Source organism: Argiope bruennichi, chromosome 8, assembly GCF_947563725.1.
Source record: "Argiope bruennichi chromosome 8, qqArgBrue1.1, whole genome shotgun sequence".
NCBI classification, from domain to species: Eukaryota; Metazoa; Arthropoda; class Arachnida; order Araneae; family Araneidae; genus Argiope; species Argiope bruennichi.
The window spans coordinates 129,932,126-129,948,593 of NC_079158.1; the positions used below are offsets into that span (position 1 = coordinate 129,932,126).

General features: G+C 33.5%; 2 protein-coding genes across 2 annotated transcripts; both read right to left on the reverse strand.

Moving 5' to 3' along the window:
* Positions 1-979: 979 nt before the first annotated feature.
* On the reverse strand, positions 980-5,145 carry LOC129981714 (DNA-directed RNA polymerase I subunit RPA49-like). Its single transcript, XM_056092667.1, has one exon. The coding sequence runs from the start codon at positions 5,003-5,005 to the stop codon at positions 3,818-3,820; it is 1,188 nt and encodes a 395-aa protein (XP_055948642.1). The 5' UTR covers positions 5,006-5,145; the 3' UTR covers positions 980-3,817.
* A 9,308-nt stretch (positions 5,146-14,453) lies between these two features.
* On the reverse strand, positions 14,454-15,248 carry LOC129980797 (uncharacterized). Its single transcript, XM_056091180.1, has one exon. It carries the CDS (start codon positions 15,246-15,248, stop codon positions 14,454-14,456), a length of 795 nt encoding a protein of 264 aa, XP_055947155.1.
* Between the last annotated feature and the right edge of the window lie 1,220 nt (positions 15,249-16,468).

A 16,468-nucleotide genomic window follows, 5' to 3' on the forward strand; every position in this document is an offset into this window, starting at 1 on the left:
ATTTTTAATACGAAGTAAAATGCCAATTTTTGTTTTGCTCTAGGTTAGAAATTAGATTGTATTGTTAAAAGACTAAAAATATCAAAGTGCATCCACGATGGTTAGTGGCGTTGGCAGAAAATAAGGAAAATGCATAGTAAAATGAATAGAATCATAGAAGTCTTCTAATATAATATTTATTATAGACTATCTATCAAAATTTGAAGCTTATAAATAATTTGCTTAAGAAGCTATTAAGACCCAGTTACGTTAAGTATTTAATTGAAAATTTTAGCGGCCATTAACGTTGGCTAGCCAGTTATACGGTAACTAGTATTAAATAAAATGTTGCTATAGATATAATTTAGCAATAGAATGGAAATCACAAATAGAAATTAACGCTAAATAGAAAATGATTAAAATGTGTTTTTCACACGGATTAATAAACCAAACATACTCGTAAATTTATATATACTTTAAATCATATGCTTTAATTTTTAATTCATGAATGCACATAAGCTAGCCAACAAATGGACAAAAATTTGTATACTATTTGTAATAAGTAAATAGGTCACTATACTATTTATTTCAGTGACTTAACAAAGATTTATGAAAATTCTTTATTTGGTACAAAAAGAAAATTGAAATGCAAGAACATTGTCAGAAATAAATAATTTTTAGGACTTACATAAAAAATAATTGAAAATTCATAGATCATTATTGTCGTTTATTATTAGGGAGCAATTTTTCTGGTTTTTATTTCCTTTTGCAAACTTTTTATATAAATCCGAAATCCAGCTGATTTCAGATCCAATCGTTATTTTGCATGCATATAGAATTAAATGTGCAGGTGATAGATGGCACATTAAAGTGAAATTTGTCTTCTCATGTTTATTCTGTCATGAAGAATAATTTCAAGAATGAGATTAAACTGAAATTATTATATTATCTCTTTTTCTCTATTTATAATGGAAATTTTGTTAAAATAGCAGGCGAGAAGTTATCTTTAAATGGCAGTTTTATTTTTCTTAAATCACATATATTTTTCTTAAATTGTGCATACAGATTATAAAAGTTCTTTGTTGAAATCGTGACTAGACAGCAATGCAAGAAAAAAGCTTTAAAAAAAAATATTTGGAGTTTATATAGTTTCAAAAGGGAATTCCCTTTAAATTTAGCTGAATAAGTATCGATTTTAGTCATAGATATTTCATCTTTGAATAGCATGAAGCTTATACAATTCAAAAGATGCTTTTTTATTTTTGAATTTTATTGCTAAAAAATAATAAATTTTAAGAATGCAGATAAAATAAATTATTACATATATGCATTAAAGATCTTGGCCCTAGAAATTTTCATTTGGATTTCTTTTTATACAAAATTTCTAGTTTTAAAAATAAATTTTTACTATCCATTTTTCCAAAACTTTGCATAGAACTGTTTATCTATTACAAAATTATTATTTACCCCCACGAAGAATCTATTCCTTTTCTATGAGATGGTGATTAACAAACTGTCAATTTAATGCTATGTTAGGTTTATATTTTTAATGAAAAAAGACTGAAAAAAAAGACTGAACGAACAAGTTTTTTTCGTTATACATTCAGAGGAATGCTAGTGACTGTATAATATAGTTAAATGCTAATACATTTTTTATTTTTATGTAATTGCAAGGAACATAATACATAATTTCTTACAATTCATTTGAAAAATCCTTTTCCCACATTTTAGCTATTTAATAAATGTGTAATCTCTCAACAGTTAGGCAATAAATTTTTTAAATTTAATAATGAGTACAGAATTTCCCAAATAGATATATAAATATATGTCTGCCTTAAATAATACTTAAAAAGATAGTAATCTTCAAATTTGGAAATTAATAAGCGTTATTGGCCCTAAAACTGGTGCATTCTCATAATTTTTATCATTTATGTAACTCGCATTATTGAGACCTTAACCCTTAAAATACTGATCAAAGCTTTGGAATTAGTTTTATTTACATAAATAGCTTTCTACTCTTTGTCATGCATTGTATGAAAATCATTTTAATGTATTATTATCGAAATGATAAATCATACAGCACATGAAATTTTATTTTTGTGAATACATGAGTTAAAAAATTTCAATTGTTATTTCATTTAGTAATGATGAGAACAGAGCATTTGAATATAACATTGAGTGAGATTTATTTCATTGCAGTAATAAAGGATGTTATTCTTAAGCAACTGCTTTAATGAAAAGCAATTTGTGGACATATTTTTAAAAATGGTTTCACTTCATTTCTTTAAGAATTTCATACATAGGTTCATCCTACAGCAACTCTTTTTCTTAACAGGAAATTCCCATCCAGTAACAATTCAATGTAAAGAAAAGGTACTTATCGATTGTAACGGCGACCAAAAGGTACAAAGAAAAATTTTTGCTAATTTATAGATTTGAACTGGCATCATGTGATTTGATCTATATTTATTATATACATATATATATGTTTATGTACTTGAGTATTTTTTATAATTTGGCAAAAGTTTTTCTTGGTGCTTTTTGGTTGGCATTAAAACGAACAAGTACCAAAGAAAATTAGTTCTTTAATCATCTAATCAAAGTTAGGCAGTATTTTTTTTAAATCTCAATTTGGGCTTATTTTATCAGTTTTTTTCTAAGCAGCAGAGTTGTAAATAACTGTTGAAAAGTGTTTGCAATGACCTGTACTTGCATAATAATAATTGATATTAAAATATTTTTTCACAGTTCTGTCTTTACCTACTGTTCTATGCAAATATGGCAATGTAAAATAACTAATAGGCAGTTTGTACTAAAATAATGCTTCACTATATTTGCTAAAGAGCAAAGAGTACAATACTATATAGCATTAGGGAAAAAAAACAAAAAAACATGTTGAACCAAAATATGAACATGCAGTTTTGATAATCATTCACTTATAAAAATTACCCTTTTCTAGATCTATCCTCAATAAATTACATGTTAATATAAACAAGAATCATCTCTAGCAATTCAACAATATTGTATTGATAACATAAAACCCATCAAACTTAAAAAAACATATGCATAAGTATCATAATTTCACTTCAGTAATTTAACATCAAAATATTTTTTAAAGTATTATTTGTGCTATATATTTGGAAAAATTTAGTTCACCAATATATAGAGAGATAACAGTACTTACGTGTTATAGCAACCTCCAGAATTAATTGCCAAGCTACCAATATATATTGCCTGGAGAAATGCATTATATGTTATAGACTGGCAATCTTGACATAATCTTAAGGTTATCAAGTGAGTCTCGGGGCTGCTATAATATGCAAGTACATACAAATATGCAGATTCTAATATCACTCAGTACTTTGACGAATCAAAGCATTTTAATAGCAAAATTTATTTAAGCAAATTAAATTAACAAAATATTTAATGTAAGTGGCATTTGGAATTTAAAAGAAATGTGAATTTTATATAATAAGAACATATTTATTTAATGTTTTCAAGTTTCATAAAAACCATTATTATTCATTAGCAATATTTGGACATAAAAAAAGTAAAGAAAAGAAAATAATTATAAAAATAGAGAAACAAAATCAACTATTAAACATAGCGATTGAAATAAATTACAAAACACATGTATTATAATTTTATCTTATATTTTTGATAACATTCATTTTGTACTTAAATTTGTCTATAATAATAAAAGTCATATACAGCAATGTTTATAGTTTCTCGAATTGACCTCATTCAAATATTTCTAAATAAAATCATGATTTTTTTTTTTGAGAAATGTGTATAGTATTAAAATAGTCAACTTGTAAAAATTCAATTCAAAACTTAATTAAAATTTCTTGGAATTAGGTTTTTTAGAAAATTTAGATGTTGTATCGTTTAAGGGTATTTTTAACTCAGCAAAATTAGCCATTGCTTGCCCACATTTTTTCTTACTAACATTACATCCAAGAACTTCTGCAATGGTTTTAAGTTTTGGAACACCAACATTATTAAGATCAACATGTATTTCATCTAAATTAATCTTAAATTCATCAATAAAAAGAGCTAAAACTAAAATGTAAGACACTAACTTGTCTTTCATTTGATTTGGACACGATCTTGATTCTTTACCTTTGTCATTAAAGGACATCAAAGTGAATTTTTCAAGTATATATTTTTTATATGGATTTCGAATTTCAGGGGCAGGGTCTCTTTTTCGTATATCATTATATTTTAAATGTTGAAATCTGATTAAATAATTATAATACAGCAAGAGTTTTTGTTTAGTAGCATCAACAATACGAAAACGTGTTTCGACATATTTGCAAAAAGGTATACTCCTTTGGATAAATTCGCTTCCTGGTGCAGTTAATAGTTCTTGAGCTTCTTTATTTAAATCATCATCTTCTTCAGAAGAAATAATATCATTTATGTCAAAAACTTCATTTGGCACAGCAGCATTTCGGTTTTGTGGAGGCAGGTAATCAATCTGACGGTGGACATCATCAACGCAAAATCTGTCAGGAGATGGAAGAAGAAATGAATCATTTACCATTAATGATTCATCCAAAGATGCATCTACAGTACATTTTTGTAAAGTATTTAATGCACGCTTTTTAGCTTTGCTTCCAAAATTTTGGGTCAGTTCATTTATTCCCTCCCAATATGATTTAGATGTAGTAGGTGTATTGCTACAACCTACATTTTTCAGATCAGGTTTTATGCGGAACAATACACAATCATATATTTTCATTTTGCCAGTAGTTTTGCTCCTTACTCCAACAAAATATTTCAGAGCTGACTGAGTAGATGATCCTATATAGTTTAATCTGCCATTAGTAGCAACGAGTTCTCGAATAGCGTCACATCCCACATTGTTGGCAGAAGTATCTTTCTTGAAAGACTGAAATTTAAGATCAGTTTTACAATTTTTGACTTCTCCATGAGAAAAATCAGCGATAAACACAGGTGCACGCTTGTTTCTTTTACTATAAATTTTTAATTTACAACCGTTATCGTCTTGTTCCTCCTTCATAATTTAGCTTAAAAGCTCTGGAAAAAGAGAAAGTTAAAATGAAATCAAACGAAAGCTAAAATCGAAACCACTTATGATAAGGATAAAAACAAGATATTTTATTTCACTATCACGTGTAATCTTCCCGCGATTTACAGTCCACAAACATGCAAAAATGAAAGTAGCAGTAATTGCTTACAACCATCTCCGCTACTTTTATTTCTTAACATTTTATCTGGAATCTTACCGCAACCCCTTGATGATTTTCCTCACAATGTTATTCCTTTTAAAAAATAGCTTTATATTTAATTATAATATTAAATAGTATTTTTTAATTAAAACTTATTTGTTTTGCATTATCAGGAACGAGCACTCAAATCCGGGTTCGACATGTGCACGCATTTTGTGAATTTTGGTATCCAAGAAACTGGAAATGGATTAAAGAGTCCACCAGGAAAGCTCATATGTTTTGATAATATTGTGGTGAACGCTTATTAGCCAGCTAACAGCTACGATACACTGGCAATTGCTTTTGTATTGTGGTCTTGTTACTGGGCTGAGAACCACAATGTAAAATATCTTCAATAATTACTATGGATGTGATATGAGAGAACACTTTATTTGCGATTATTTACATAGCAAAGTTTCGAAAGCATATTTTCATCGAGAAAGCGAAATCTGAATTAATTACATTTTGGAGTGGAGTTGAGTTGCAACTGGTATGACGCTTACATAATCTCCCACCTTGCAATTTTATGCAGTACCTAAAATTGCAACAAAGTTATAAATCGAGTGTATTGCGAATTTTAATACGCCGTCCAGCTTTAGTGACAACATCAGGAGTTACTTTGGTTATATAATCATCATCTTCACTGGAATCTTGATCTGAAACAGCTGGAGTTGCAGGAAGTTGACTGTTTGTGTCTTTATCCTTTTGCTGAGCAATGAATGGTAATTTTTCAGAACTTCTGATTTCCAAGGAATAAAGTCTCTGGAATGGTCTTAATTTTTCCCCCTGAGCTGTTCTTACTCTGGCGACTCTTGAATGTCCATCTGCTCCAGGGAGGACTTCAGTTACAATTCCTAAGGGCCAGTGAAGGCGTTTTCCATCAGTTTCAAGGAGAATTATGTCTCCAACATTCAAAGATTCATCTCGGGTGTGACGACCTTTATGCACTAACATTGCTAAGTATTCGTTGCGAAATCTCGTTCTTAAATCATGCCGTAGTTTTTGAATAAAACGTAATCTTCTATTTAGGCTTTTACTGTCGATTTCGTCTAAATCAGTTGTATCACTACTAGGAATGCTTTGCAAGAAACAAGCAGGTGTCAATGGCCTTAGACCTTCTGAATTATCTTCAATATATGTGAGAGGCCTGGAATTTATTGTAGCTTCACAGTCACATATAAGAGTTTCCAATTCTTCATAATCAATACTCTTTCGGCCCAAAATTCTCCTTAGCATTTTTTTTAGCATACGAATCATCCGCTCCCACCATCCACCCCACCATGCAGCAGTTGGAGGGTTGAAATTCCATTTAATTTTCTTGATAGTGGAAAACGACATGATCTTCTCCCAATCTATATTTTTCAAGGCATTACTTGTACCAACGAAGTTGGTGCCGTTATCCGTGTAGATTATATTAACTCGACCTCTCCTAGCAAAAAATCTTCTTAAAGCCATTATAAAGGCTTCCGTGGACAAGGAATTGACTAACTCAAGATGAACAGCCCTATAAATAGCACAGGTAAAAAGGACAATCCATGTCTTTTCTCCAGAACGCAAAAACAATGGGCCTGCCAAATCAATCCCTGTGACTTCAAATGCTGCAGCAACTTTTATTCTATTTTTAGGAAGAGGTGCTAAAGGTGGCTCCGTAGGTTTGGCTTTAAATCTTTTGCAAGTAATACAATGAGAGCTTACTTGTTTTGCTATTTTATTGACAGAAATAATCCAGTAATTTTCCTTTAAATGGGAAATGAGAGTTCGAAATCCGGCATGCTGCAACTCACAATGTTTCTGGTGTATCAATCGACGAATTATTTCATGGTTACCTGGCAACAATATAGGGCACTTAAAATTCTCTTCTTCATCTCCCAGTATGAGCTTAGTTCTAACTTTAAGAATGTCGGAATCGTCTTTGAAAGTTTGCATATTTTTCAATGCTTTCATCTTGCTTCCTGCAAAACTTTCCTTTTGAATTAGCTTTAGCAAACAGTTTTCAGCTGATTGGACTTCTTCATAGGTTAGTTCGGTTTCCTTACATTTTTCTTTAAGACGACAGTTTTTAATAAAACGTAGTATCCAAGTCAGCATTCTTAAAATCTTTGTATATTTCGAGAAATAAAGTAGATTGTCAGTAAAGTAACTGATTCATGCTCCACATTACTGACTATTGTTTTCCTTTTCTCTGATTCAACTAAATTTTCATCAATAATTTGTTTTTCATTCAAAGGCCAGTATTCTTGTGACTTTGATAACCATTCTGGACCTTCCCACCACTTGCTCTTCAATAAAATCTTTGCATCACAACCTCTTGAAGGAAGGTCTGCTGGATTCATATGACCTGGCACGAAATGCCAGTTATCAGAATTGGTATATTTTCTTATTTCAGTTATCCTATTTCTTACAAATGTATTCCAAGAACTATCCCGTTTAATCCAAGTTAAGACAACAGTCGAGTCAGTCCAAAAGTATACTTCATTAAAATTTACCTCAAGTCCATCTGTCACTTGGCAATATAATCGGGATAATATAAGAGCTCCCAACAGTTCTAATCGAGGAATTGTAATTTCCTTTGTTGGTGACACTCTTGACTTACTTGCCACTAATTGAACTGAAACTTTCCCGTTATATTCAGCACGTAAAAAAATACATGCAGCATAAGAGGCTTCATTGGCGTCACTGAAACAGTGAAGACTTATCTGACAATCTTTAAAGGGATTTGAAATTAGTCTTCTTGGAATTTTGCAATCTTTTAGCAGATTTACATGTTTGTACCAGGCTAAAAATTCATTACATATATCTGGTGGAAGCACATCATCCCAATTAATTTTTCTTTTCCATGTTTTTTGTAGAATGATCTTTGGAATTAGAGTAGTTGGACTTGTAAATCCTATTGGGTCGTAAATTCGTTGCGCAACAGATAATAATGTCCGTTTGGTTATATTTTCTTCTGAAATTTTAATAGCACTGTTACAAGAGAGTTCATCATTTTCAGTATCCCAGGAAAGTCCTAGTATTGGAATATATCTCTTTTTTGTTTCTTCTACAATTTCTGCAGAAGTAACCCAACCTCGCAAATCAAATTTGGCTGCAGACATTAGTTCTTTAGCTTCAGAAATAAATTTGGCTGCCTCTTCTCTAGTTTCTAAACTAGTTATGCAGTTATCTACATAAAAGGATTTTTGAAGTTGACGAGCTGTTTCCTTCCTTCCATCTGAGACATTCTCTAGATGATGAGCTATCGTCGCCTCAAGTAAAAATGGACTAGGAGAAGCACCAAATACCACTCGACAATGTCTCAGGGTGATCAATTCCTCTCTTCTTGAAAAATCTTTCCACCATAAAAACTTAAAATAATCTCTATCCTTTGGGTTCAAACTGATTTGTAAGAAGGCCTTTTTAATATCTGATGTTATTCCAATAGCATTTTTGCGAAATTGCATTATCAATTTTGGTACTAATTCTAATAAATTTGGACCCTTTTCTAAGAAATTATTCAAGCAATTTCCTTTAGAGTCTTTTGCTGAGGCATCGAAAACAGGGCGAATCTTTGTAGTTGTATCTCCAGTCTTTATTACAGGATGATGAGGTAAATAATGTCCTTTATTCTTATCTTCATTTACAATTTCGATAATTCCCTCTCGAATCCATTCATTAAACACATCATCATATTCGCTTAAATGTCCTGACCGAATAAGATTTTTTGTAGTTGACATCAAACGCTTAGTGGCTAATTCTTTGTTGCTTTCTAACTCTGGATATCCACTTTTCCATGGCAAACATACTTCATATCTCTTGTCTTCATTTCTCTTAATAGTTTTACGGAAAAATTCAACTGCTTCTTCATCGGCTACCTGCCTTGATTTAATTTCTACAGGATCTCGTATACCGATGGCATCTAGACTCCATAATTCCGTCAAATCTAAATTGGCAACATAAATAATATTCTCCAAAGATTTCGACTGTTTCGTTTGTTTACCTTGAAGTGTCCATCCGAGTTTTGTTTTTATGGCTACTAAATTTTTATCAACGTGTTCAATTGATCCCGTCAGCAATACACCAAGGTAATCTGCTCCTATTAATAAATCTATTTCAGGAGTGTCTTCCCCTGTATCACTTAATTCTATATTTTTTCTCTTCAAAATGGGAAAAATGTCAGGATTACTTACACGAGGAATAGCACCACATATTTTCTTTTCATCTAAAACGGAAATGTTGTGCCTGAAATTTGAACACAAGCTTTGCAATGTAATGTTATACACATTATGGGACTTTTGTTTAGTTTCACTGCCCCCAAAAAGTCCATGACTTAACATTTCTTGATCTACTGGTTCCAATCCCAGTTTATCCACAATATCCTTTTTTATGAAAGATCTTTGAGCACCGGTATCGAATAATCCTCGGATAATTAAAGATCTGTCTTTATTGATGATTTTCACCAATACCGTTAACAATAATGTAGATGAATTTCTTGGTGACAGGAGAATCTTGGCATCTAATTCAGGTGATGGATTCTGTTTTGTTTGATTTATATTTGGACACATAATACTATGATGTTTTTTCTTGCATATAATGCACTTCAAATAGGCCCTACACATCTTCAAATTATGACCTGGTTTCAAACAAATAAAGCACGCACCTTTCTTCTTTAATATTTCTTTTTTCTCTTCCAGTGACATATCAGGAGCTTTAAAGCATTCTGTTGTATTATGAAATGACTTATTACAAAATATGCATTGCTTGTCATTTTTTTCAGCTCTTTTCTTTTCACTAGATACAATACAAGCTGCCGTAGGAATTTTATCTTTCGGTTTAATTCTTTGAAACTCTTGATCCTTCGCAAAACCGGATCGAGCAAGTTGTAATCTCTCATCACTCTCGACTTCCGATCGAAGAAATTCTAACAAGTTTCCCAAAATATTCGGCTTGGCTTTATTTTCAACTCTGCTACGTTTTCGTTCCCATTCTTTTATGAGATCTTCTGGAAGAGCTGACTCTACTAATGGATACAGCATTGCTTCGTACTTTTCAGATGTCACTCCTAATGTCTCTAATGCTCTTAACTGGGTTTCTAATTTATCATAAAGAGCACGTAAAGTGAAATTTTCTCCATTCTTTACTTGCGTTAAAACAAGATTCAAAAGTTCACGAACATAAATTTGGATCAACAACTCATCTTTAGCAAAACGCGATTTCAATTGTTCAATAGCTTTAGTATAATTCGCGCCCGACGGCGGAAAACTTTCTACTAAATCTCTTGCCGATGAACCAATTTCCGTCGCTTGCAAAAGATATTGAAATTTATCATCCGAATCAATAGTATCATCATCGTGAATTTTTTTGAATTGTCCCCAGAATCCGAGCCAGTTCTTTATATCGCCGTCAAAACGTTTTAATTCCAACTTGGGAAGGCGAAAAGTTCGTTTTGTTTCATTTAATACACAGGAAGTATCACTATTTTCTTCTTTCGTAGCCAAAACAAAATCGACTTTCGTTTTCAAAGCAATCCACTGATCGCGATAATTTTCCGCTATGTCAAGGTCATTAGAAAATTCTTCTTCGTCAATATTTTCCATTTCGGACCATTTTACTCTTATTTTTTCATCTAATACAAATAACCTTTCAGCTTTATAACTTAAAATATTAAATACCGGTATCAATTCAATTTTACTTACCGGTTCCGTTTTCACAGCATTTTCAACTTCTTTCAACGACTTGGTAAATAATCGCCTGAGTTGTGTTCTCTCCCGTTTTAGATAATCCATAGTCCTGTCGCGGACGCCAATTTGTAAAATATCTTCAATAATTACTATGGATGTGATATGAGAGAACACTTTATTTGCGATTATTTACATAGCAAAGTTTCGAAAGCATATTTACATCGAGAAAGCGAAATCTGAATTAATTACATTTTGGAGTGGAGTTGAGTTGCAACTGGTATGACGCTTACACACAAGGTCCCAGATTATATCTTCGCTCAATTCAATCCCCTACAATTTGTTCTTTCCTACAGAAATACTTATCTTTGCCAAAAAATGTCTGACCTGGTGAGCACAAAAGGCACATCTTCAGTTGTAACGGCTTCACGACCCCAGATACGCTAGTGATTTAGTCTGCCTTTAAATTTATCCTATCCTTCATCTTCTGCTAACTGCAAATTATTTCTATGCCGCTACAGCAAGCGAGGGACTCTGCATTAGAAGCTGTCGCTGCCTCTATTTGCTTCTTGCTTCTCACAGACAGCCTAAGATCTCATGGCAACCCATTTGTCGTGTACTCGCCTATGGTACACGGGTTCTTTTACTGTGATTGAAAAAAACTACTCTCCTTGAAAAAATAACTATAACATTTATTTCTACGACAATACAAGCTATTCTATATACATATTAAGTTTAAATGACTGCATTTCCGAAAGAAAATAGTTCAGAATCTTTTCAGCTACTGATCACAACGCTGTTCCGTTTTTCAAGCTTTTGATTCCAAGTTGTTGTAGTTTCAATACGGAGTTGAGTTGTTACTCGCTTCGTCGAAGATCTCGGATTCATGCGACACTCCCACCTTTTGTGTTTTTCTTTTCAAGAAAACTCAAAATGTTCTTTAGTCCAAACAGTTCACAGGTCCAGTCGTTTGGGAGCTTGAATCTTACGGCCGATACGGGTTTTTACGGTATTTAGATTTGGCAGAGACGTTTTGTCCGATTCTGGTAGCTTCTCAAGATGTTCAACATATTGCTGTTGTACTGTCTCTTCTTTCTCATCTTCAATTTCAGATGCTCTCTTCTGTAGTAGATTCTCTACTGAAGGCGTTTGAACCTCAAGTGCGTAGAGACGCCTTACAAGTGTCAGAAATTCGCCGTTCTTCGTTTTTACTTTCACAAGGCGAACTGAACCGTCCTTACCTTGGAATATATCTGTTATTTTCCCCAGAGGTCAATTCAGACGTTTTTGATTGGTTACTTCGACAATAACCACTTTTTCCACCTTGAAATCTCGTGTTTTAATACTTTTCTTGGTTTGTTGCCTCAGCTGCCCCAAGTATTCCAGCCGGAATCGATTTCTGAGATCTTCTTGCAGTTTACACCTATACAGCCGCCGCTTGCGAAAATACTCAGGAGATAATTCCAAGTCGTCAAGATCTGGAATTCCATTTATCCTACGTTGTCTGAGGAATGAAGATGGTGTTATAGGTTCCAAATTATCGTGTTCAGAAACGTAGGTAATGGGTCTTGAATTTACAATGTCTTCGCAATCGCATAAAATTGTATTCAATTCTTCGTAATTCAGGCATGCTCGGCTTAGAACTTTCTTCAGAAGGTCTTTTACTAGAGCAATAAGGCGCTCCCACCATCCTCCCCACCATGGAGCTGATGGTGGTATAAATTTCCAAATGATTTCTTTCTTTTTCTCTTCTTCTACTACTTGTTGCCAGTTAATACAATGAAATAGTCTACTTGTTCCAACAAAGTTTGTTCCATTATCAGAGTATATTACCGAAGATCGTTCACGTCATGAAATAAAACGCCTCAGCGCTAGTATGAAATTTTCCGTTGACAGCGAGGAAAGAAGTTCAAGGTGGATCGTTAAGTTCTTTAAAGTCGAGACTCTAGCTCGAGACTGAACAAAGTTAACAAACACTTCATCACGAAACAGCACGCTTAGGAAAATACAAGTATCATACGCTTCGGCAGTTACAACAAAAAAGACATGAAGACTGACAGTTTCTTCTTCACCTTGACCCAGTTTCATCCACCAAGGTATTTTGACCTCTGAAAGATTCTTTATACCCTTCAGCCAGTTCCAAAATCGTTTTGATAGACCTTCTTGCAGGGCATCATCCCATTTAAGTCCAAAATTCCAGGATTCTTGAAGCGTAAACTTTGGAATGATGGTTACTGGAGAAGATATATCCAAAGGGTCAAATATACTCTGAGCCAAAGAAAGCAGACCTCTTTTAGTAAGAACCAGGTTTTCATCTTTCAGACAGTTTATGATGCAAGACAGTGTATCTTGTTTTAGGTTCCAGTTTAGGCCCAATAAGGGTACAGTTTGGTGTTTGTTGGGTTGATCGATAATTTCAAGTGAAGCATTTGATCGCCAGCCTCGTAGATTGAATTTTCCTAAAGATATCAACGCTTGCGATTTAACTATAAATTTATCAGCTTCATCTATATTCTTCAAAATTTCCGCAGTATTCAAGAGGTCTTCAGGGGCGTTTTCCAGATAGTAATTCAAAGTTGCCGCTAAAAGGAATGGACTGCAGGTGACACCAAACACAACTCTGCAGTGTCTATAGATTTTCATTCTCTTGTCTTTGGTTTTCCATAAAAATCGCAGATAATCCTTGTACCTCTCTCTGATTCCGATCTGAAGAAATGCCTTCTCAATGTCTGATATTATTCCAACAGGAAATTTCCGGAAACGATTCAGTAGGAAAGGAACAAGTTCAATTAAATTAGAACCGCTTTCTAAGCAGGCATTCAGTGAGGATGCACTCTTTATATGTGCAGATGCATCGAAAACTGGCCTCACTTTCTTAGTAATGCTGTTCTCTTTAAATACAGGCCTGTACGGGAGATAGTATACATTTAACTCCTTTTTATCTTTGATTTCTTAAATGACACCGTCAGCAATCCATTTTTTAAAGACATATGCATATACTCCAACTTTCTCGGATTCTACAAGTTTTTTATAAACAGAATAAAGTTGTTTCTCGGCCATTTGTCTGTTGTCAGGGTGCCGGGAGGATTCTAACACCCAAGGTATGGCGATTTCGTACCTCCCTTCCTCATCAATCGTCAGAGTGTTTCGAAAATAATCTAAAGTATCTTGATGCATTTCAGTCTTCTTTTTCGATTCAGCAGGATCAGTGATTCCAATGTCTTCTAACTTCCATAAGTCACTTATATTACAATCTTTTATAAGTAAGTTTGTCACTGTCATGCTTACAGAATCTGAACTGCTTGGTGCTCTTCCCATAAGTGTCCAACCAAGCAATGTCTCAATAGCAGTTTATCCACAAGTTAAATTGAGAATTTTTCCAGTCATCAATTTTCCTGCTATGTCAGCACCAATAAGCAAAGGGATTGTGGATGATGAACAAGATGGTAAACATTCTTGATCCGTTAGATGGATTCTATTATCCTCTAGTTCCTTTGACGAGAATCCGGTTGGTATCTGACAAATTTCGGTACAGATTTTATCTTGATCAAATGCGTTAAAAGTGCAATGATAATTCTTTTTAAAATCACTTACAAAAAATCTTGTATTCTGAATATTTCTGGGGATTTTGCATCCCTCCAAACAAAGTATGAATAAGAGTTGTTCCTTTTAATGCAGGATACTTCATTTTCTTAGCAGCTTCTTTCGTAATATAAGATTTCTGACTTCCAGTGTCTATGAGGGCCCTCACAGCAAAATACCGTGTTTCTCCCCGAAGAACCACGACCAGGGTCTGTAGAAACACACTTGTAGAACATGTGGAATTGGCCAATGTATAGAACTGTCCAACATTGATTGAACTGTCCGTTGCTTCTTGAGAGTTAGAAGACTCAACGGTCTTTCTATCAGGGCACATAACAGCATGATGTCTTTGACCACAACTCCCACAATTCACTTGGACTCTGCATAGCTTTGACACATGTTTATTACATAAACATTTGAAACAGCAACCTCTTTTCTTCAATCGTTTTATTTTCTCACTTAAATCCAAATTTCGAGCAACATGACATTCTTTAGATTCATGATTGCTCTTGTCACAAAATACACACTTCAAAACAGATTTTTTGTTTCCTGAAAAAAGTCCCGCAGCTGCCGCCAAGTCTCTTTTAATTTTGATATTTTTGTTATTTTCTTTCAGAGAGTAGCCTTTCATGGCAAGAGCTATCCTATCCTCATTTTCAACTTCGTTCTTCAAAAATTTCATCAAACTTTCCAATCGAGATTCTTTCGCATGATCTTTTCCATCCAATCCTCTATCATTTCTCCGCCAGGCTCTTAAAACTTCTTCACTTAAACAAGATTCAACCAGGGGAAGCAACATGGCCGCATATTTCACTGTAGTAACGCCAAGAGTTTCTAATGATCTCAGCTGGGTTTAAAGACGGTCATAAACAGTTGATAATTTAACATATTTATCTTTAAGATTGAATGCGAGTCTCAATTTTAACAATTCTCTAACGTAATATTCAACCAACAAATCATCTCTACCGAATCTAGATTTCAGACAGTGAATCGCCTTGCAATAATTTCCGGAGGTAGGGGAAAACTTTCAACTAATTCCCTCGCTCTGGAATTCGGGATAGTTGCTTGGACTAAGTATTGAAATTTGTCGGTTTCATCGATATCGTTGTCTTCGTCAATTTTTTGGAATTGTCCCCAAAACGGCAGCCAATCTTTAATTTCCCCGCCAAATTTCTTCAGTTCCGAACGAGGCAGCTTAAATTTACGCTTTTCACCGCCAACTGAAGATAATGTATCATCATTAACAGCGGGATTAGTTTTTCTATCCACTAATAAACTCATCTTTTTAAAATTGAGTGAATACACGTATGCTGAACGAGATTCCTTTTCAATATCGTCTTCCTTTATGTCTTCGGACATCAACAAAAGATTCAAAATATCTTCATTTAATTGCAAAAGTTCATTATTTTTCTCGCCAAGCAGCTGGAAGGTTGCCAAACAATCTAAATCTTCTGCAATGTTTACTTCCGTTTTCGCTGCCTCATCTAAATGATTAAATAATCTAATTAATGCACATCTAACTGTTTTCCGTTTAAGCTTTAAAGCTTCCATAATTTTTCTGAAACAGTTATTCTTCAAAGTATCGACAAATTTCTAATAATAAATAATTTATCGTCAAAATAATTCACTTGCCTTTCGAATCATTAATTTCAAATCAGAGTCCTGTCGCGGACGCCATGTCGTGTACTCGCCTATGGTACGCGGGTTCTTTTACTGTGATTGAAAAAAAACTACCCTCCTTGAAAAAATAACTATAACATTATTTTCTACGACAAGACAAGTTATTCTATATACATATTAAGTTTAAATGACTGCATTTCCGAAAGAAAATAGTTCAGAATCTTTTCAGCTGCTGATCACAACGCTGTTCCGTTTTTCAAGTTTTTGATTCCAAGTTGTTGTAGTTTCAATACGGAGTTGAGTTGTTACTCGCTTCGTCGAAGATCGCGGATTCATGCGACACCATTAGACAGGGTGGTGCACTCTGGACCACGGTTTATGTATCGGCCAGCAGCTAAC